General features: G+C 35.1%; 1 protein-coding gene across 4 annotated transcripts in view; it reads left to right on the forward strand.

Annotated features, from left to right (window-relative positions):
• The window catches only part of Ptprz1 (protein tyrosine phosphatase receptor type Z1), a 143,340-nt gene that overhangs the window by 105,329 nt on the left and 14,875 nt on the right, over positions 1-23,136 (forward strand). For 2 of the 4 annotated variants that reach the window (XM_048340129.1, XM_048340130.1), the window contains 10 exons: positions 3,184-3,328; positions 9,239-9,330; positions 12,260-12,345; positions 15,745-15,765; positions 15,931-16,027; positions 17,765-17,847; positions 18,661-18,795; positions 19,352-19,486; positions 20,720-20,883; positions 22,953-23,088. In XM_048340129.1, coding sequence (XP_048196086.1) covers positions 3,184-3,328; positions 9,239-9,330; positions 12,260-12,345; positions 15,745-15,765; positions 15,931-16,027; positions 17,765-17,847; positions 18,661-18,795; positions 19,352-19,486; positions 20,720-20,883; positions 22,953-23,088 — 1,094 coding nt within the window. The remainder of the gene's footprint in view (positions 1-3,183; positions 3,329-9,238; positions 9,331-12,259; positions 12,346-15,744; positions 15,766-15,930; positions 16,028-17,764; positions 17,848-18,660; positions 18,796-19,351; positions 19,487-20,719; positions 20,884-22,952; positions 23,089-23,136) is intronic. The other 2 variants (XM_048340131.1, XM_048340132.1) reach the window with 1 other exon arrangement.

Below are 23,136 nucleotides of genomic sequence, written 5' to 3' on the forward strand. Positions count from 1 at the left end.
GTAGCTTAAGATACATTTCTAAGATGTACAAAGTTGGCAAGATATATAAAACTAGGGTTTACATTGAAATTTTCAACATATAAAGTAGTACAGACTGAAACATACTAGATTCTTTGATACTGAGTGCATAAAAGTCAATATAAAACTAAGCTTGGAAACATGTTGTTTGTGTCTGTATCTTAGAAAATACTTGAGAACAATAATGCTTAAGAACAATAATGTGTTTATCATTTAATTGCTTTTTAAACTAGTAAGATTTTTATACTTACTAGGGATCTACCCTGTCTCTCAGTGATTATTTTAAGTGACTTGCTGACTGAAATCTGCATAATTTAGGCTTCTCCTTATTTTGGGGATCACACTCGCCCACAAGACAAAGTTTTAAGGACTTCTTTCTTCCTTAGACTGGCTTTGAAACAAGATCCTCCAAATCTCATGCTCCCACAAAGCTTTGAATGACAAGCACATGCCACCACCTGTAGATATGAGTTGAGAAAGTGTCTCATGAACTTTTCTGCCTCAGCTGACCTCAAATCATGATCCTCTGGTTGGCAGCTTTCCAAGTAATTATGACTATAGGCATATGTTACTGGTCTGTATTATATTTAAATTGTAATCATTAAAGGCTATTATTTTATTCTCAAACAATATTTTAAAATAATAATATTGTGTATTGATTTTATACCAGTTGTTATTTTCCTTTAGGTGACTGACATACACTACTACTCTAATATAACACAAAAGCAGCTATTTTAGTCCTAACTAAATAAAAATAAAATCAAGACAACTAGTTGTTCCTCATTGAAGCAACTAGCCAATTATCTGTGTTTTCATGTAACATGCCCTCTTGTTTAAAATACCTAGGATCTGGGCACTGGTAGCTCATACCTGTAATCCTAGCTGGAGGCGGAGATCTGAGGATCGTGGTTCAAAGCCAGCCTGGACAAAAAAGTCCATGAGACTCTCCATTTACCCACTGTGGCACTGTGACTCAAAGTTGTAGACTGCTAGCCTTGAGCAAAAAAGTTCAGGGACAGCACCCAGGCCTTGAGTTCAAGCCCCATGACTGAAAAATATAATAAAATTAAATACCCACCTAGGATTTAGAATATATTAATACCATAAAATTATCACACTAACTCCTCAATTGAAAAGCTTTCACATCTCTTAGAGAACTTATGAAAGTAAATAGATCAGGTGTGTATGTATATGTGAACATACGTAGTGCATGCACATGAATGTGATGTATATTTAGAGTACATTGCATTTTTGTGTTATATATCTCATATGGGTTGCACATATGATCACATATATCATGCATATACATGCACCACATCTATATATCAATATATGTAGACCTATGTCATTCATATAAATGAAATGTGTGTATATGTATATACATATACTCATATACCTATATATTTGTGTGTATATATACTGCTATTAATTTTTATGATCATTAAAGACCTTTGTGTTTACATATGCTCATTTTGTACATAGATTGACCTACATCATGGGCTTTTGTGTATCTGATTCTGAAGATTTAGTGTGCTGGGAGCCCAACATTCGCACTGTTTCTAGTACCAGTTAACAATATGAACCATTGCTTGTAATTGCTGGACACCGAAGACATTACTAAGCATCAATATGAGTTATTAACACAAAATACTTTTCTGATGAGATTGTTAGGATAGGAAAAGCATGAAGACAGTCATGAGTAAAATGATTTTCCTTTTTAAGTTTCATAAGAAAATGTTCCTTGCATTTACCATCAGTGCATGTCAGTGTCTGGATGAATCTCCACACCACATGTAATATTGAGAGCCTATAAATACCCTCACAAAAATAGAATCTTTGCTTTTCTCAAAAAACTATTAACTATGTACAAGTGTCATTGGACATAAATCTTCCTTCCTATATAATTTTGTGATTTTTTTAAGGTCACATCATCAGATTCTACTTTTTTCCTGAAAAAATACATTCATAATTATAAGAACAAACAGTTGTGGAAATGTGTGTGACACTTAGATTCCTTCTATATGTTTGCTCTATGAGTCGATTAAACCCTGTGCCCTAACTGTCATTCTCCCTAGTTACAGACAGAAGCTGTTACAATAAATCTTAAACTTCCTGCTAGACGTATTTCAGCACTATATCAGATGTGCCAAGTATAGAAAGCATGTAGACTTCAATGAAGAACTTGAACATAGTTATCCCAGATCTTGTACAGGTTGCAGACAAGACTCTTCTTTTGCAGCAGCAATTTCAGCAGAGCATAGTAGAACTGTTCTCATGTACTATTCTGTCAGCTGCCCACTGAACACGCCTCCAAGCAGGGGGATTGACTGCAACTAGCCACCAACATTGAGTTACGCACCTGATTTTAACAACTTGAAATGTCATAGTGATTTTCAAAATTACAGTGTAATTTGCTTGACTGGTCATACAATAGTCATTTGCTACTTAAGAAAAAATTAACCCAGGGGATATATTCAGATTTCTTTTAAATTATTGCACCTAGATATTTGAAAATAAATAAGTATACACATAGGCCTTTAATAAACATACAATATACTTTGTTTATGATAGAAAAAATCATAAGAAAAATATTCACAACAACACTAAAGACTAACTTGTATTTTAAATTATAATAATTTGCTGGATTGAAAGGATATCTTAATGTATAAAGTATTATTCTATGATTATCTTTCTTCATGAAATTATCTAATGCTATAAATGATTTACCTAATTGAAGAGTTAAAAATAACTGTATTAAAATTAATTTTAGAAAAATCAAGACTATATATGGTGACTCAGTAAGTAGCATTGTTTTTCCTGCTCAGCTTTTTTATTAACTGGCTGGTTTCCTGATTTTAATAGTTCCGTATTAAATACTTCTTTCAACAAGCTTTTCCAGGCAATTTTATCCTCACCTCTTGCCATGACCACTCTACTTTTCCCAGTTTCTCTTGGGTCTGGGTCTTGGTATTTTTCTTAGCTCTAATAATCTACTTTACTTTTCAAACTTTTACTTAAATAAGCTTGTAATCATAGACATTCTTTGCATCAAGAAGTAAAATTTTAAAGGTAAGTAACAATGAAGGTTGCAATAAGTCAATAGAACAGTGTTGTGACTTTGCCTTCCTGTTAAATGTCAACTCTCTCAATTTTCTCTGACTACAGAAGCCAGTAATAGTAGCCATGAGTCTCGTATTGGTCTAGCTGAGGGGTTGGAGTCTGAGAAGAAGGCGGTTATACCTCTTGTGATCGTGTCAGCCCTGACTTTTATCTGTCTAGTGGTTCTTGTTGGTATTCTCATCTACTGGAGGTAAGTTGAATGTTTGTTTGGGAAATTTTAACTTATGGAACTGAGATGTAAGCCATATTTCAACTGAAAGATATACAAAGCGTATTCAAAACATGAGTCCTGTCATTAATTTATTCAGATAACAACAAAGGCACAATAGTAAGTGAGTTGATTGTTGTTGTGCTTTAATCAAAGAATTGTGAGGAAAATGAAAGAACTTTGACATTAGTTAATATTTAATAAGGTTTTTTGACAGCTTTACTTTCATATTCATCTAATTACACGTTGTCATGTCACTTAACATAAATCTCTGCTTTTCACCAGCTGCCATGATCCCCAAAGTTATTACTTAAGAAAGCATAATTTTGATACAATAAAAATATTTTTAATAACAGTGAGTTTGTATAAGAAAAAAGTCAACTGTGAGTAGTTATGAAACTTATAACCTATTTACCAAAGTAAAACTATAACAATTAACATATAAAGATATGTAAGGAATAAAGTTGATGACTATAACATTGAAGATGCCATCAGTAATTTATTGAAACATTTAAAGGACAAGGATAATCACACCCATCATAACTTTCCTGCCTATAGCAAGCAGACCACACAATTAATTGGTAGATGCAGTAGGTATACAATAAATGTAAGGCATAAAATTTTCTGTTGGAAAACAGGTTTTATGATGATACAAGGATTCATTTCTGTTAGTGAAAAAGCACAGCTTAGTACATTGTACATTTGCTTTAAGTAAGAATTTGTTCAGAGGATCTATGAGGAATTCCTTTTTGCCTAGCAGCATCATGATAGAAATTCCTATCACTACTCTTTGTTACTCTAAAATGTATTTTCCTACATTTTCCCCCCAAATATCTTTTATTTATTGACAATTTGCATAGTGTCTGGTATTATCTAAAATGCCAAAAAATGAACAAATGAACACCTGCTTTTAAGACATTCATAATTTGTAAAGGCAAATAATTTTCTCTGAAATATGATGCAAGCCTAAATATATGGTAGCTAAAATCTAATACTGAGTGGTCAGGAAACAAAGGATCATGGGAGGCCAGAATGAGCAGGCCTGATGTGGCAGAGGATTCAGGAAGTAAGGACCAAGAAAAGGGGCAACCCAGGCAGTGGTACACTGGAAACAGAAAGGAGCTGAGTGTGTCAGTAAAGCTTATAGGATGTAGCTGTCTAAACTCTCATGTTGGTTGGCTATCGCAAAATGCTCTCATAGCCAACTTCATTTCATGCCTGACTTCCTTTACAGAACAGAGTGGACTTCAGGGAATGGAAAATAAATCATGTTTTTGTTATGTTACATGGGTTACAACTCAGTTTTGTTTAAAACAGATCCCAAGCTCCTTCCTACTGTGGTCCAGAGTGCTTTGCACATGGTACGCAATCAATATACATTTCTTCAGTAAGCGTTCATTTTTTTATTCTCCCCACTTCACACCAGATTCATTTTATTCAAATTCTCAGCACATTTTTCATGATTGCTGGTTATTGTCTAATCTGAGTTTCCTTCCAAAGCTTTTCATTTAGCTTAGGGACATCAGCCTTGTGAGGCTGGGTGTTAGTGGCTCACTCCTGTAATCCTACCTTTAATCTGTCTAGTGACTTAGATCCAAGGACTCATACAAAATCCAAAAGTGGAGTTGTGGCTCAAGTGATAGAGTGCTAGCTTTGAGCCAAATTACTCAGGGACAGCGCCCGAGCCCAGAGTTCAAGCACCACAATTGACAAAAAAGAAAAAGAAAAGATTTAAAGAAACAAAATTAATTTTTCATAAAATTAACCTCTTTGAAGTATACAATGCAGTTGTTTTCAAATGTATTTTAGTATTTCCCTATAACCAATGTTGAATAGTTTTTCATGTGTGTAGAAGACACTCAGGGAGCTGAAAGTGTTTATATATGTCAGAAGCAAATCCTTTACCAGTTATCTGATTAGCAATTATTGTTTTCCAATGTGTGTGTAACATTTCTGCACATAGAGACACTTGGGTCTCCCATATTGGCAGCTTTTAAAATATTCATTTTCAATATTGACATAGTCCAATTCATCTATTTTTCTATCATTGCTTATGCTTTTGGTATCATCTCCAAGAAGGTGCTGCTTAAAATATAAAGCCATAAAGGCTTACTTCTAAATTTTCTTCTAAGATTTTTTTTCTGAATGATTCTTGTTTTCTGATTTCAAAGCTAGCTACAATAGTCAAGCTATGGTAGAAAAGAGAGTCTGATAATAGCATAAAAATAAACCAGTTGATCAATGGCATAGAATTGAGAGATGAGAATTCAGCTCTTACATTTGTCATCAACAAAATTAGGATACAAGTTTTGGGGTTTTAAGGAATAATAATAGCAAAATGGCAGAACAAATCATCTTTTGTGTCTAATTTGTCTAACGCAAAATGTCACCCATTATTTCATAGAAATCCTAATAAAGCAATCTTTGGTAGAAAAAAAAAAACAGAGGTGAAAATATCTGGGTCTATTCTGGGTCCTTTTTCTGGTTCTGTCTTGAATTTGTCTCATGACCCTGAGCATAGCCTTTATTTGACTATGGATTAATCCCCTCTGCCATTTGAGTTGACTCTGTGGGTCATCTTAAAGTTTTCAGTAAGAACTTACTTATAGGACCTGTGGATGAACAGAGCATGCTGAATATTGTTTCATTTCTATGTAAAGATATTGAGAAATGGGATAATAATGACATACTTCCAGCTTCTGATTCTAAATACTTACTGTGAAAAAAAGGTGTAAATTAAATAATCAGATTACCAGTGATTGATAGGACCTATGTCTACAAGTTTGAAACAGTCATCACTTTTTTCATCATTGCTGAGTGATAATTAGCAAGAGACACGGTTATCAACACTTAGCACATACACGTGAAGGCGTTCACTGCTTATTCACAACAGATGGACTATGGAGCCTGAGTCTTGTCATACAGTAAATAATGTGTCTTGAAATTGTTTTCCAGATGTTTTAAGGTATAATTTACATGAGCCAAACCATAAGTTCCTAAGAGGCAAAACAACTTCATCAGGGAAGGTTTTCAAGTATTTTTAAGGGAACAAAGCAAATGTTTTGATCTTTTTTAAAAGTTAGGACATTAAAAAATTCCCAAAGTTATAGTCAACAAAATATCACATTATCAAAAGCATTATAAAAAAAAAAGAAATTTCCATGGATGCAGTTGGTTTTGCTGGGTGAAATGCAAGAAAAACAATATTAATTCGCTATTTTTATTTTATTTTCCCATTCCTGGTGCTTGAACTTAGGGTTTGGTCATTGTCCCTGAGCCTCTTTACGCTCAAGGGTAGCACTCTACCTCTGGAGAGTGGCATTTCCAGATTTTTGTTTTCCTGAGTAGTTCATTGGAAATAAGAGTTTCATATGCTCTCCTTCTTGGGATGGCTTTCAGCCACGATTCTCAGATCTCAACCTCCTCAGTAGCGAGGGTTACAGGTGTGTGTCACCAATGCCAGCTATGAATTCTGTCTTGAACTCAGTGTCTGCTTAGGAAACAGGAAGCTGTTTCACACTAACAGTGCCTCAGATGTTCTGGAGGAGGGTGGTATTTGTATGGCATTTTGGTCAAAAGGAGTGCCATGTTTAAAGCAGAGACGATAGATACTGAGGAGAGAACAAAGAAGACTCAACTATCTACCACCTGTTCATGTAACTGGAGCACAAACTTAAAGGAAAAGATTAAAACACATTAAGCACTGCTTATCCTGTTTAGATATTGGAACGTTGTAAGAAGAGTTTAACAGGGCACTGAAGGCTCGTGCCTATAATCCTAGCTACTCAAGAGGCTGAGATCTGAGATCCTGGTTCAAAGCTAGCCCAGGCAAGAAAGTCCATGAGACTCTTATCTCCAATTAGCCACCAGAAAACCGGAAGTGGAACCATAGGTGTGGCTCAAGGTGGTAGAGCACTAGCCTTGAGTGAATAAGCTCAGGGACAGAACCCACAGCCTGAGTTCAAGCTCCATGACCAACAACACCAAACAAAGAGTTATTAGAAAATCATGCGTTCTAAACAAAAAAAAAAAAATCTATGAACTATAAAACTAGAACTAGTAAGTGAACCCACCTGGAAAGGAAAAGGAGATAAATACCAACAACACTAATAACCTTGCTCTTTGTGTCCCATTTTTAAGTGTTGCAGAAAGGAATGCATTTTGATTTAGTAGAAGAAGCTAATAAAGAGCAACTAAAAATGGCATTGAAAAGTGAGCTTCTTTTCTCCAAAGATATGACACTGAACCTAAACTATATGTCAGTGATGTTAGATAAGGACATTCTTGTCGCAGCTTGAAGTGCACTAAGTCCTGTATGGCATTTTATATCACAACTTTTAAGATTCACTAAGAAAAAATTTCACTTGCTTTAGGTGATGACATTTTAGAGCTGTCAGCATGACTTTATTTCTGTGATGTTAAAATTATGTGCCAAATCCTTATCATTATTTCCTTATCCTTGTATCAGAACATGCTAAGCATGGGTGCACAGATAAGTTAAGCTACCTTTATTGTTTCTGGATGATCTGAGTTCACTTATGTGGACATTCACTGGGATTTTTTTTATGACTTTTCAAGATGGACTGACACTTTTAACTAGCATGGTCTCAAGGACTCAGAGGAAGAAGGATTTATGCCAGTGCAAAAATGAGGGGCAGGAAGCAGGTGGGAATAAGAAGCAGCAAGAACCAAGGCCCTGAAATGATATGCACAGAAATTCTTTGAGGGAGAAGGAGAGAACAGGGTGGTCTGGAGCGTGCTGGGCTTAAGAGCCCTAGGGGATGGAATCACAGAAACTGGTGCTGGCTAAGTCATGGAGGAGCTTAAATCTCTTGCTACAATAACTGAATAGTACTGTAATTGCAGTGGGGAGCCATTCAATAAATCTATCCAAGGAAAAGTTCTAAAATGGAGAAATGTGAAGATTCAGGAGGTTATTATGTAAGAAAAAAGTTATTTAGGATAAGTAAGTTATAACTCAGTTGGATGAATAACTTGAAGCATTTAAGTGCCAGTGAGATTGGCATTTTTCACTCAGATTTTTGTGCTGAAACTTAACCACTGTAAATAAATTAAACATCTCACATCAAAGAGGGTCATTAACAGTTTTAATTATCCAGATTTCTTAAATGAGGAATGCTTGTATTACTTTATAGCAGCATTTGATTCTTCACTGTCCTCAATAGTTGGTAGTGTATGCTTACCAGATGTTACTCTTATTATCAGAATGAAAAATACATTCAGGTGCCTCTGTAGGTCATAGCTGTCACTGATTCCAAATACATTCATTTTTCAAAATGCTCATCAACAGTGCTGGCATCTGTTGGAAATAAAATCACCCCTGACTTTGTCTGTTCATTATCTTCAAGTTCTGTCACTGCTGCATTATCATTCCGTAGAGAGCATTCCTCAACATAGTGCCACCACTGTAGCTATCATGGTGTCATTTCACTTCTTAAGAGTCATGGCTTCTCCCCTTTACTAGCAGCTCAATATGCCATTAAAAGCCACAGGCACCAAGTGAAAGGGGCTGTGCCTGTCCTTTCTTTTCCACTGTGGTACTGTACAAGGTGGCAAGACCCTTTGGTATATGGCACGATAGGAAAGCATCTCACTGAGGAGGGAGGTGTGGTACCTACCACTTGCTTTCAAATGCTATCTATTTCTGCTCTCGGCGTGTCTGGTAGCTGATTGCTATTCTGCATCTGGTTCATAAAAGTGGGCTAAACATGCAGATTGTCACATTCTTTAGTATCTTGTGTTTTCTCAAAATTGATGAAGACCCACTCTTTTGTTTTAATCTGGCTATTTCCTTCATAATTTTTGAAAAGTTCAGATATCATCTGAGTATCTGTGCAGCTAGTCATACAAAATGCTTTCTTTTCATTCCAGAAAATGCTTCCAGACTGCACACTTTTATTTAGAGGATAGCACATCCCCTCGAGTAATATCCACACCACCAACACCTGTCTTTCCAATTTCAGGTAATGGCTTAAAGTGTGATCATGAGTATCTAGTAAATACAGAAGGTTTGGTTTATTGTAGTAGTGCATATATACCATTGCTATACAAAACACAAAATACTTGTGTTTTGTAATGTTTATATGAAAATGTTTTAGGTATCTGGATTTATATCCTGTTCTTATTCATTTTGAACATTTTAAGCATACAGAAAATGGGGGAAAGAGTATGTAATAGCTCACTTGGACTATGTTAAAAGCAAACAGTTATTACAAGAAATAACATTTTAAATTAGTGCTGGCTTCCACTTATTTCTATTACTACAACTTATTTCTATTACTAAGCAACACAAATCAGAATAAATCAATGCAATTCATGTGGATAGGGAAAAATAATAAAACCTACATTAAAACTTAGCTTCCTTCTGATTGCTTTTATTGGTGGTTAAGAAAAGGTTTCTTAAATCTATGAGAAAGAAAATGGTGATGAGAGTGATGGATCAGAAAAGCATAAGCACAAATCATGTATGTTTGCATGAAATTTTTACATGGAACAATTAATTGGGTCTGAGAAACTACTGAATACTTTATCACCATTTTGCTTGGCAACAAGTATGAATGATTAGAGTCATTCTAATTGAGCATTGACCCTAGCATTCTCTGTATAAATTATTACTGACTACATCTATTTAACATCTTCTGACATCTCAATATAAATATAAAAGAATAAGAAGCTTTCCAGAAAACTGTAAATTGTGGAAGAACTACTGGAGGATAGAGAATAAGGTCAGGCCTTAGGAGGCACCAAAGCAAGTAAACTGTGAAAAAAAAATCTCGACTGTTTGGTTTGATAAAAATTATCACAAGAGGTTCAGATTCTATATTATATTATCTTCTAAAATATCATGGCTAAAAATATAAAAAGCTTTCTTCATGTTTTTTGTCTACTCATACATTATATTTTTATGTTATACCAAGTCAATTAACTTTTTTAAATTTTTGTGCTTTATAAATTCAGGAATTTGTTTTTTGCTTTTTTTTTTTCTTTCATCAACTCCATGTCCTTGACAACCACTGTCATAAGTTATTCAAGTTTATCTTAAAATACCACACATTGGGCCGGAGGCATAGCTCAAGTGGAAGAGGACCTGCCTAGCAAACCTGATACCTGGAGTTCAAACCCCAGTATTGCCAAAAACAAATAACATAAACATACACATTTATTTTGGTACAGTTTGATTTTTATTAATTTTTTTGGAATTTGAGACTGATAGCTTTCAATTATCTGTTAAATTTTGCTTTCTTTTCAAACTTATCTCTTTTATACATGCCATCAACATCAGAATGCAAACCAACTCTTAATATTAGCAAAGTCCTAACAGAGTTAATTATGAATAATTATTCGGGTCAATAATTCAAAATCAGGTTCTTATTCTGGAATTCCAGAAACTCTCCTTGCCATATCAGAAGAGTGGTCTACAACCTCTCTTTCCACTCATTCAGCTCTTAATGATGCACTTTTCACCAACTGACCTCGCTTGGAAAAAAATCAGGAAATAGTCTTACTTTCAGACCAGTTAACAAAAATGAATTAGTAAAATACCAACAGTAGATACAAACTTAACCTGCCTGTGAAAAGCTATTAGCTGTTCAGGATGATGTTAGTGCTTTTGAAGGACACGCAGTACAACTAGGGATTTATATGTGACACATAATTTCTGTTGGTGTGTGTGTGTGTGTGTGTGTGTGTGTGTGTAACTTATAGGCAATGTCTTTCTGTGGGTGTGAAGGTAGAATTACACCTTTGTCTAGTGTTTCTTAGCTAATTCAATTTTAGTATTCAGCTCCATTCACCTAAAAGAGAACAGATGGATTCTAATTTTTTTTCAGTCAACAAATTTCTTGGTAACTGAAGCTTAAAATTCTTAGATGGCCTAAATACTGAACATCTGTTGATGTAAATAACTGTGTCTAGTGAAATGTGTTTGATGTTTCTTTGTCAGAAAAAAACATTTGTGAAATTGCATACTGTGAACTAGTTATATGTTTACTCTCAGAAAGTCTTTTCAGGAAAAGAATAAGGAAAAAATACTAGGCTAGTTAAAAGAGTTTACTCACAATCAGTTAACAGATCCACTTACTCTCTTTATATAGCATATTGTCAAGTTAGAATTTTTGAAACTTTACAGATGAAGAGGTCCCAAAGGTTTCATGACATCATTCTTAATGAATATTCTGCATATAAATATTTTTATTATTTATAGAGAAAATGAAAAAAACTGCTTTCAAATTTAAACATCTGACTACTTCACTATAAAACACAAAATCTGTGCAATTGTATAAAGCCAAAATTGCGTGGCAGTAAAATTAATAGACTATTTTGGCATTCTTTTCCCCCAGAATTTACATGGCATATTCATGCATGTGAAACAAAATTGCTGAAGATGAAGTAGGATGCATTAGTAAGAAAAGATACTTTGGTGATATTTATACATTTATACTGAAAATAAATTATTTTTTCATTGGGATGGAGAACCATTGTTTCTGTCAGTAGACATTTGGCTATTGATAACATCAATTACAATGATAGACTTACTAAATTCTACTTTGAAGAAAAAATCTCCTAGATTTTTGCATTTCATATCAGGCTTGTGGTTGTCTTGACTAGGCCAGACCAATTAGCAATTTCTTTTTAGCCTGAGGCTGGACATTACAATCCCTTCATAGACAGAAAAGAGATTTTTTTTTTATCAAATCAGATTTCCAAAATGCAGTTTGGGAATGATAACAAATACACAAAAGATCGGCAATCGTTGCTTACCAACTGAACAATGATACTTAGTTGGCATCATAACAGTAATTTAAATGTGACATCTGTTTGTAAGGTACTTTATAAAGGAAGGACACATTTATTTCTGATATTTTTTCCTCACTCCACTTTTTATTCACTTAGATGATGTTGGAGCAATACCAATAAAACACTTTCCAAAGCATGTTGCAGATTTACATGCAAGTAATGGGTTTACTGAAGAATTTGAGGTATGATTTCAATATATATGTTCTAAATAATGTAGCCAGTTGTCAGTAGAAGAGATTCAGTAATAAACTATGCCTTGATTTAAAAACAGAAGTGCTTTCTTTCTAGGGAAAACATTAGTTCTGTAATATATGTTTAGGTGATGTGTTGTAGTTACCATCAAATGTAGAAAATTGTTTTTAATTTTCTAGCACAAAGCCAACTTGTACTAATAGAAGCAAAAACAAAAATGTTAATTTTCTCCCCTTAAGTGCAGATCCCTGTCCTTTAAAAAAAAATTGAAATAACAACACTGAACTTATAACACTTGTACTTTTCTAAATTAAATAAATTGTACTAAACTACTAAACTTCATGATTTCCAGCTAAACTGCATACAAATCATTAATTGTAAGTATTACATTAATGTAAACACAAAAGCATTTAGATAACTTTTTAGGCAGAATAATATCACATCATCTTCTAAAAAATTTGCATATCTAAAAAAGCAATGGAACTTTATAACCAGTGAAATATTTTTAGAAATATTAGATACTCTACTAAATACTCTTAGAAGGGTTAGAGAAATTAACTGCAAATTCCTCATAGTTGACAGGAAGAATAATAACAAGTGGGAAAGAACATAGGCTAAAATTCAATGGATTTCCAACAAAATTAAGAAAAGTAAGGGAAGGGGTGAGTTGGGAAGGATGGGTGAGAATGTTGAAAGGGATGACATTGATCAAGATGGACTGTATCATAAACTGCTTTGCTAAATGGCAAGTCTTAGGTACAAGTGCTTGACAATAATTAAAATATCAAAAAATAAAAAGGGGGCTGGGGATATGGCCTAGTGGCAAGAGTGCCTGCTTCATATACATGAGGCCCTGGGTTCGATTCCCCAGCACCACGTATACAGAAAATGGCCAGAAGTGGCGCTGTGACTCAAGTGGCAGAGTGCTAGCCTTGAGCAAAAAGAAGCCAGGGACAGTGCTCAGGCCCTGAGTCCAAGGCCCAGGACTGGCAAAAAATAAAAAAAATTAAAAAAAATAAAAAGGATAAAATAGTGTTATGAGCCCAAAATTAGTAATAACAGTCCTTGAAGAGCACAGCTAATGTGGCACTTATCAAATGCTTTCATAGCCAACTTTCACGTAACTCTAGGAGTTCCTTGTTATTATTTCTATTTATATGACCAATGAAATTAAACATTGTCCAAATTTATTAACAACTGATATACAGCAGGGCTGGGACCTAAAGTTAATTCTGAAATTTTAAACTTCCTGCCCTTTCTCTATTATCTTTCTCATCAGCCAATTGTCAGCCACCCCTTTGGCCACCCCTCTAGAAAGCATCACACTGTAGCAATGCTTTGCTGTTGGTGGTGGTCTCATTGTTTTTCTGTATCTCCCTCACTCTGTTCCCAAATAATTTGCATACTTCATGATCAAGATCAAACTCTGATCTTGATCTTGGGGTACAGGAGTCACTTTCTGCTGATCTATATTCCTCATGGCCCCCAGCAATTTACTTCCCAGCTGACACATCTATCAAAACATGGGTAAGGAAAGGAACATTCATAGATTAGGAAGCTTTAAGAAATCAAAAGCAATAAATGTGGATTATGAAATAATATGAAGAGTCATGTGTTTAAAACATTATTTTATCATAATCTAGAGATGTCTGGTGATATAATGTGGCCTCATACTAATTTCAGTGTAAGTTTAAATTTACCTATGATGTTAACATATGGAAAAGTCTCAGGTTCACATCCAGCAAAACTGTGATTGGAGTAGGAATAACACATCAGTGATGAATATTATATCCTAAATGCAAAAGAAAAATATCTAAGTAGTAATTTTTTTAATTTTATAATCAAATTGGTACCAGTGTATACCCATAGGCTGATCACTGTTCTTTTTATTTTATTTATTTATTTATTTATTTATTTATTTATCTATTTTGGCCAGTCCTGGGGCTTGGACTCAGGGCCTGAGCACTGTCCCTGGCTTCTTTTTGCTCAAGGCTAGCACTTTGCCACTTAAGCCACAGCACCACTTCTGGCCGTTTTCTGTATATGTGGTGCTGGAGAATTGAGCCCAGGGCTTCATGTATACGAGGCAAGCACTCTTGCCACTAGGCCATATCCCCAGCCCCTGAGCCCCTGATCACTGTTCTTACAATTACAAAATCATTGTGAGCCAGGCGACTCAGGAGGCTGAGATCTGAGAATCGAGGTTCAAAGCTAGCCCAGGGAAGGAAAGTCCAAGACTCTTATCTCCAATTAACCACCAGAAAACTGGAAATAGTGCTATGGCTTAAGTGGTAGAGTGCTAGCCTTGAGCTGAAGAGCTCAGGGACAACTCACAGGCCCAAAGTTCAAGCCCCACAACCAACAACAACAAAAAAGTCATTGTGAATATTAAAAGTCCATAGTAATGAAATTAATGAAATAACCTCACATTTTCACTCAAAGATTTTTCTAAATTCCATTTTCTTTCAACTCCATCTGGTCTAAGAAAACTGTTCATTAATTTAATAATTAGCTTAATCACTAATGAGGCTACATCTTTTAAGTGGTTCAATACATTAGATATTTCAATTATTCAGAATGACTTATTTCAAAAGATACCCTAAAAGTTTGTTTAGAGAGAGGGTGGGCCATTTGCTAATGAATCAGATTCATATTTAGTTTATATATTTTTCTCCAGAAGGCATAAAACTCATTTCATTATTGTGATACCAATTAATTGTAAGTTTCAAGCTAGTACATTTAGAAAGGAAACATCTCTGAAAACCACTTTAATTCATTTTATTAGAAATTCATAGAAATAATTTTATACACCTATTAAAATTTAAACAAGAGTGCTCCATTAACTAATTGTACAGAAAATAAGGCTAAGTTTTGTTCCAAAATGACAGTACATATTATTTCAAAAGTTTCAGGAAATTTTTAATGCATTGACCAACCTAAATTTATTTCAAGCCACCTAATAAAGAAGGTATTTACTCTTTAAAGTAACCTCAGAAACAAAGAGCCAGAAAAATTATCATTGATTCATAGTCTCAAATAGTGGTATATTTTACAAATAAAACATTTGTAGATTGGCAAAAGCAATTATTATAACAAAATTTATTTTCAAATACTTAGTTCTCATCTATGTTTAAAAATTCATCATATTCATGTCCCTTTTAAAAGTGTTATTTTTCTTCTTATACATAATTTTAGGTCCTAGATTGTTAGACATTTCAATTTGCATGCAACTGTTTGAAACATTCTGTTTTGTTAGTATGTGACAATTGTATTTATTGCATGATCATAGTTTTCCATTGTAAACCTAATATGAACGCTTTTTTTTCTCATTTGTCGTGTGCTGTGGAATTTGATTTCTTTACTTTTTTGGCATTCATTCCCCTCATTAGACACTGAAAGAGTTTTACCAGGTAAGGCATTATTTCACTGCATTTTCTTTTAGCCAAGAACTAGTTGTAACATGTAAAATAAAATAATTTTGATAGACTATTTTGTTTTATCTTCCTTATTATATTTTAAGACACTTTGTTTGAAATAATATGTGTTAAAAGGGGACTCTTACATTATTTTTACAGGAAGTACAGAGCTGTACTGTTGACTTAGGTATCACAGCCGACAGCTCAAACCATCCAGATAACAAGCATAAGAACCGATACATCAATATTGTTGCTTGTAAGTTTATCCTTTACTCAACAAACCCCAGATTTATTCATTTTAATGTTATTTTATTACCTTGAAGTAGCTACACAAATATGCACAATTCAAAATGTCATTTCCTAAGAAAATCTACCTCCATCCATGTCAGACCTTTCCAAGCTCCAGTTTTAATCCTATCCTCTCTTTAGCTATCATGAGCCATACACCATTTCTTGTAGTTTCTATCATTATTTCCGTTCCATAGTCCTATTTGCATAAAATGGTTACTTAATTATGTGACAATTTACCAACCAAATGAAATTGTTTTTAGACGTTTTTTCCTCCTACCTTACTTCTCCCTTTCTTAGCATTCTTCCTGGGATCTTGTAAAGGATTTAAAGTCCCTCTTTCTATTCCTTCTCTCCTTTTGTTTCCTAAGCTGTTCTCTTCTTCCTCACGGAAAACTATGTGGGTTTTCACTAGTGTGATTGTTTGAAAATTTCCTTTGAAATCATCCTATTTTTCATCTTCTTATTGCACCTCATGTCTACACTTGCTTTCTCTTTATTTGTTTGATATTCCCCTACATCTCTTAAAATCTATCTTCATGCTCCCCTCCTCCTTCCAATAGAAAAAAACATTCATGTCCTTCCCCATGTATTCAGTGGAAGCTAGCTTAGATTGACCACATCCTTCCAGCAAGGCTGTTTAAATTTTTGGACCCATTCTTGTTCAAAGCCTGCAGAATGGCACTCTTCTTTTAAATTATCCTCTTCTCTTCAAAAGATGAAGTAAAGCAATTCAGAAGTTCTAAAACTATTAAAATCAACATATAAATAGGTCAACCTAGCCTTCAGACCCACCTTCTCATTGTTATAAGCCTTTCTCTTTGTAAGTACCTTGTACCAATGTGTCATGTAATTATCAGAAATCTTTTAATATACCAGAGTACATTAAGAGATGTATTCCTGTGGCTTCACATGATTTTGTCTGTGCTCACGTCCTCGTCCTTGGAAAGAAGGATATGCCCAATAAACCTATGCAGTTTCCTTTTACTAATACCTTTCTCATTATATATCTTCTGCAAGTAGTTTCGGTAAAACTGAAGTTAATCTTAGAATCTTTATTTCATTTTTGATTGACAGTGCTAGGTCTGCCTCTGGACACCTGTCCTTCGTCTCCTTTATAAGGGTTTTTCTTCAGAACTTTTCTCTTGAAAGAGCTGTTTGTTGTAACTCTTCACAGAAGTGCACGAGGGTCCTCCTTCTGCCGTCTCTTCTTCCTCTTCCTCCAGCAGCCTCCCGTGCAGACCCTGTGAGCTGTCATTCTTCCATACCCTTTTGGGGCTCCCATCACTCCTCTTTCTTGTTGAACAGCTCTTCACTCTTCACAGCCCTTAGTATCATTTAAAAAACCCATCCACGTTGTCAACTTCAGATTCCAAACACTGTGAAAACTTTTGTGGTAATCCCACACACCCAGGCACTTTCTGTCATCATATCCCCCATGGAATGGTATACCTCTCTTGATACCTGGATGTGATTTTTTGGATATATTGTGCCTTCTTCTTATCTTACATGCTATATCAGAAAATTTCTGAGGAACAGAAGTTCTTGCTCTTTGTCTTTATTTTGATCGTCTCATTACCCTTTTCAAGTAAATGATTTGTGTTGATTATAAATGCACGAACTATACAATTGTATACAGATACAGATGACATTTATCAAGAAAAGAAATAGTCTATGTATTAATAAAACATATTTTTTATTTCAGATGATCATAGCAGGGTTAAGCTTGCACAACTTGCTGAAAAGGATGGAAAACTGACCGATTATATCAATGCCAATTATGTTGATGTAAGCATGTTTCATTTGAATGTTTATGGACACTGTATCAGATCCTAAATTTATCCTGTCATGAGGCTGTATATGTGCCTGTGTGATGTGAAACACAAACCAGCAGTAAATAATGTTTCACATGGCTATGGTGTTGGTGCTACATGCAAGAGACTTTACCCTTATAAATCATGTTTATTTTGAATAGTCACCTCTTGTGTTTACATAAAGTAATACATATGCTAAAAGGAATGGAGGCCTTGGTGGTGCAGCTGGTTTTGAATGAGACGTCTGTCACTTCAAGCAATGGGACCTTGGAAAGTCACTGGGCTGCTCTGAGCTTCGGTATTCTCATCTCCCAATAAGGGAGCATGCTCCAAGCTGACATAGATGGAGGATTAGGTTAGTGTTTGTAAAGCATCTCATCCAACAACGGGTGCTCATTAAAGGAAAGCTATGAATGCTCAACTCTACCCAGTGCCATCAAAGAGAGGAAAGAAGTCACAGCTCTAGAAGTTTCTTACCTGCTATAGACAATGGAGTCCACTGCTTGAAATTAAGGATCCAGCTTGAAACACAGTAAATGGAAAAACTCAGAGAACTATGTGCCAAAGCTCTGCCTACTAAATATTTTTATTTTAAAAATATTACTCTTAAGGAAAAATTATTTTCTTTGCCAGTGTTATCAAATTTCTGCAGCTTTGCACATTTATTTTTATAGTGTTCTGTCGTAGAAGTAAAAGGATGCCAACCTTGGAACTTTGAGTATTGTACATTTTAAGTACTAAGTATCTAATGAGGATACTAAGAAGTACTTGCTATTTGCTTCTCCAGGGTTACAACAGACCAAAGGCTTACATAGCTGCCCAAGGTCCTCTGAAATCCACAGCTGAAGACTTCTGGAGAATGATTTGGGAGCATAACGTGGAAGTTATTGTCATGATAACCAACCTTGTTGAGAAAGGAAGGGTATGTAAGACTTCTACTTTGATAAATGCTCAACAGCATTAGTTAGATTTTTGTCCAACTGGTTTTAATGTCATCATCATTGGAGAGCAGGGAAAGTTGTGAACTGTAATTGAGACTTCTTATACTATGTATGACCGCTAAAGGAAACTTCAGGCATCGTAGGTCAAAAGTTCTACCATGAACCAAACAATCTGCTTCTTCAGCACTTTCATCAAACTTAGGAAAAGTAAAGGGACCCATTGAAAAGTAGTGAAGTGTGAAATGCATTTTAATTCATGCGGCTTATGTTTAGGTGCTGGCTCCATAGCAATTTTGGACATTTGGTCTCGATTTCCTTGTGTGAAAGAAGAAAGCTAGGACTAGGTCATCTCAAGGTTCTTTGGGTTTATATTTTTATTCACGCTCTTTTTTTCAACTAACTTGCAGCCACTTAGAAAGGAGAGACAATATTCAGAAGTGTGAGCGAGTCCATTCCTGTCAGTGTCACTGATTTCAGGGGTAACTTTTTCATAGAGCATTTTAAATATGGAACTGTCACCATTTTTCTTTCTTGCAGAGAAAATGTGACCAGTACTGGCCTACTGATGGTAGTGAAGAGTATGGAAACTTTCTTGTCAATCAGAAGAATGTTCAAGTGCTTGCCTATTATACCGTGAGAAGTTTTACCCTAAGAAATACAAAGTTAAAAAAGGTTAGTCAACCAATGATGGGCATATCTAATCAACAAGTGAATGGATAAACAAACATAACATGTATACACACATTGCTATTTTGGCTTGAAAAAGAATGAGAAATCCTCTCAGCATTGGAAGAGAAAAAGAAAAACTGAGACAGATGCATAGATTGAAAGAATGATGGATGATTTGTTATGGTTTTTTTTTAATGGTTGACTCCTGTGATTTGAGAGATTAGCACGTCTGAATTCTATAAGACATGTTGGTATCCTGGAAATTTTGGTAAGAATTGAAGGTACAGTCAAAAAATCCAAATTCATCCTTGTAGCAGTCCAAAAACTTAACACAGGGATTATTTCCATGCTGCATTCTTTTTTTTCAAATTTTTATTATCAAACTGATGTACAGAGAGGTTACAGTTTCATTGGATACATTTCTTGTACTATTTGTTACCTTGTCCCTCATACCCCCCTCCCCCTCTCCTTTACCCTTTCCCCCCCTGAGGTGTTCAGTTCACTCACACCAAACAGTTTTGCAAGTATTGTTATTGTAGTTGTTTGTCTTTTTTTACCCTGTGTCTCTCAATTTTGGTATTCCCTTTCAATTTCCTAGTTCCAATACCAGTATATATGGTTTCCAATATACTCAGATAAGATTACAGAGATAGTGTAGGTACAACCACAGGAAGGTGATACAAGAACATCATCAATAGTAGAAGCTACAGATACACATGGGACGTTGAAAGTAGTTACAACTGTGATATAACAATTGTCTCCATAACATGGAGTTCATTTCACTTAGCATCGTCTTAGGTGTTCATAAGGGTATAGCTATTGGGCCTTGTGATGCTCTGCTATGCGTTGCCTAAACCTGTACTAATTATTCCCAATAAGGGAGTCCATGCTGCATTCTTGAGAATTCCTTCTTCAGGAAGCCTCCGTCTTACTTTTACAGTCTCACCTACCTAGATGAGCACCATACACATTATAGGAAACAATCTGTTCAAAGCTTACTGATTGAAATATTAACCACAGCTTTTAAAAAATATTCTCACTGCATCTGATATGATTAGCATTTGAACAAACAAGTGGCCATGCTAACTTAGCCAATGGGGCATGTAAAATGGCTTCTCACAAATGACACTGCCTTTGTTTGACAAGCAACAACAAGGGATGGATGCCGAATGGATGCTGAAGAGCTATGTGAGTGTGTACATGTGTTACTATTATAAGCTGTTTACACTCTTCCAGGGCTCCCAGAAAGGAAGACCCAGTGGGCGTGTGGTCACACAGTATCACTACACTCAGTGGCCTGACATGGGAGTGCCAGAGTACTCACTGCCAGTGTTGACCTTCGTAAGAAAGGCGGCCCACGCCAAGCGCCACGCTGTGGGGCCTGTTGTTGTTCACTGCAGGTGAGACTCAGGGGTGTGCTGCTAAATTTATAGAACTGCTTATTTGACAAAAAAGGAAATCAATGGAACAACAATTTGGCCAAAATGGAAAATTTCATAACATGGGGGGAGGGGTGTCAGATTTATTTCTGTTTCATACATATTGGTCACTAGGAAATGAGAGGGTTAGAGTAGAATACCCTTTGTGGACTATTTCAGAGAAGTAGGTATTGTTATGATGTTTATTTTTCTGGTTGATTTTTGAATTGGATTTTCACTTATGAACTGTGCAAGGCAGGTAGAAGACATCTGTCCTTAAATAATTATTACAACATGTAATATCATTGAATAAAAGTGTGCTTGAGATACAGCCTTGTTCCCAGGACTTACTCTGTTGTAGAGTTATCCTATTATGCCAGGTTTACATTAAGTAAAGCAAAGCATATGTATGGGAAGGAATTTGAAAGCATAACTTGAACATATTTTTAAACCTTGTGGGGTTAAAATTTCTTTTCTCATTTCCTGAGCTCCTTTTACTGTATTACACTGTGTAACAATTCAGTTTTGCCAAGAACTATATTTTCAAGAACTGCTCGAAAAAATAGCAATAATGATATTACAAACAAGAGGAAAATATGGTAAATGTTTTAATATAATATTTTTGTTGAAATGAAAGCAGTACATATTCACTCTGTGACAAGTTTTATGATCACACCCCCAAATATCAAGTTAATTTCTATTTGCATGTCTTTTGTCAAAGCAGATTTGTATTTGTTCTGAAGAAAGTGTGTCTTTTGAAATACAGTTTACCTGACGCATTCTAATTACCTCTCTCAGGGAGTTATTCTCAAAAGTTTGAGAGACTCGTCTTTAGATTTATTTTTTCATCTGCTAGCCTAATAAGGTGAGGAAAACCACAAGATGCCAAAAACATAAAAGATAGCTCTGAAGGTCAGGGATTATTTGTTAGCAAATGGAAAAGGACCGGGCTATTGTGCAGAGCGGGTGCTAATTTCCCTCTGTAGTACTTCCTACTTGTCAGACATTTGAAAAGAATCCCTGTGTATGAATTCTGTCCCTGGTACAGGGGCTTTGAAGATGTCAGCAGATAATGGCCCTTTAGAAATGACTGAAGTTCAGTTTTATTCCTCCTAGTCTCGCTGAAGTTGTGTTTTCAGTTGAAAGCTCTATCAAATTCTTCTTCCCATTAATGCTCAAACCTTTACAAACATCTCTGGGAATACAGACCCAGAGACCTCTGCTTTTCATAGCTTTGTGAGGCTGATACTTCCCTTTTCCTCAGATTAAATGTCTTATTTGCTGTGACCCAACACAATATTTCCAGCACACAATAACTTTAATTGTTGAAATGTTTCAAAATCTTGCACAGAATTAGGTTGTTTTGTAATTTGACCCAAAACAAAAAAAGGAAAAAAGAAAAAAGATCATTTAACTTTCCTCTTTATTCTGTATTATGGTGGATGGCAGTAATTGACTTTTAAATTTTTCAACCTTTAATTTTCTGTGAGATAACTATCTCAGCTAGTCAGAAAGTGCTGTGCTTTTCATGTGTTACTGGGTTATAGTTACCAAGATTTAGTGAAGTATGTTTTTGTGCTGCTTAGAAACACTTTTCTGTAATTTTGCTTTCATGGATATCTTTGTTGGTTTTTGTTTAATCAAGGGAATAGTGTGGTTTGATACCATAAACAAGGAAGTATGCCTTTTTATGCAATTTTCTGAAGACAACTATACAGAACTGACATCACTTCTTCCACAAATATTTGCCAAAATTCATCAGTTAAGCCACATGAGGCTGGAGTTTTGTTTCTGATTGTTTGGTTGTTTTATAGAACCTCTTCCATTAATCAACATGAAGTTGGAAAGGAAAAATTTTAGTTTGTTACTAAAAGCATCTTGCTTAAGGACTAAATTATTTGCAATTTTAGACACCTAAATCTATTATTACGTGGTTCCTTTACTTATTTTAATCATCATGACAGCCAATAATGACCTATTTCTGAATTTATTGTATGATTAATATTCATTGAAGTCTCTCTCTCTCTCTGCCTCTTTTTCTCTCTGTTCAGTGCTGGTGTTGGGAGAACAGGCACTTATATTGTCCTAGACAGTATGTTGCAACAAATTCAACACGAAGGAACTGTCAATATATTTGGCTTCTTAAAGCATATTCGGTCACAAAGAAATTACTTGGTGCAAACTGAGGTATTATTTTTTTAAGTATGTCTTCATTACTCTGAACTATTGAGCTAT

The sequence above is a fragment of the Perognathus longimembris genome, chromosome 2, assembly GCF_023159225.1.
Source record: "Perognathus longimembris pacificus isolate PPM17 chromosome 2, ASM2315922v1, whole genome shotgun sequence".
Classification (NCBI taxonomy): Eukaryota; Metazoa; Chordata; class Mammalia; order Rodentia; family Heteromyidae; genus Perognathus; species Perognathus longimembris.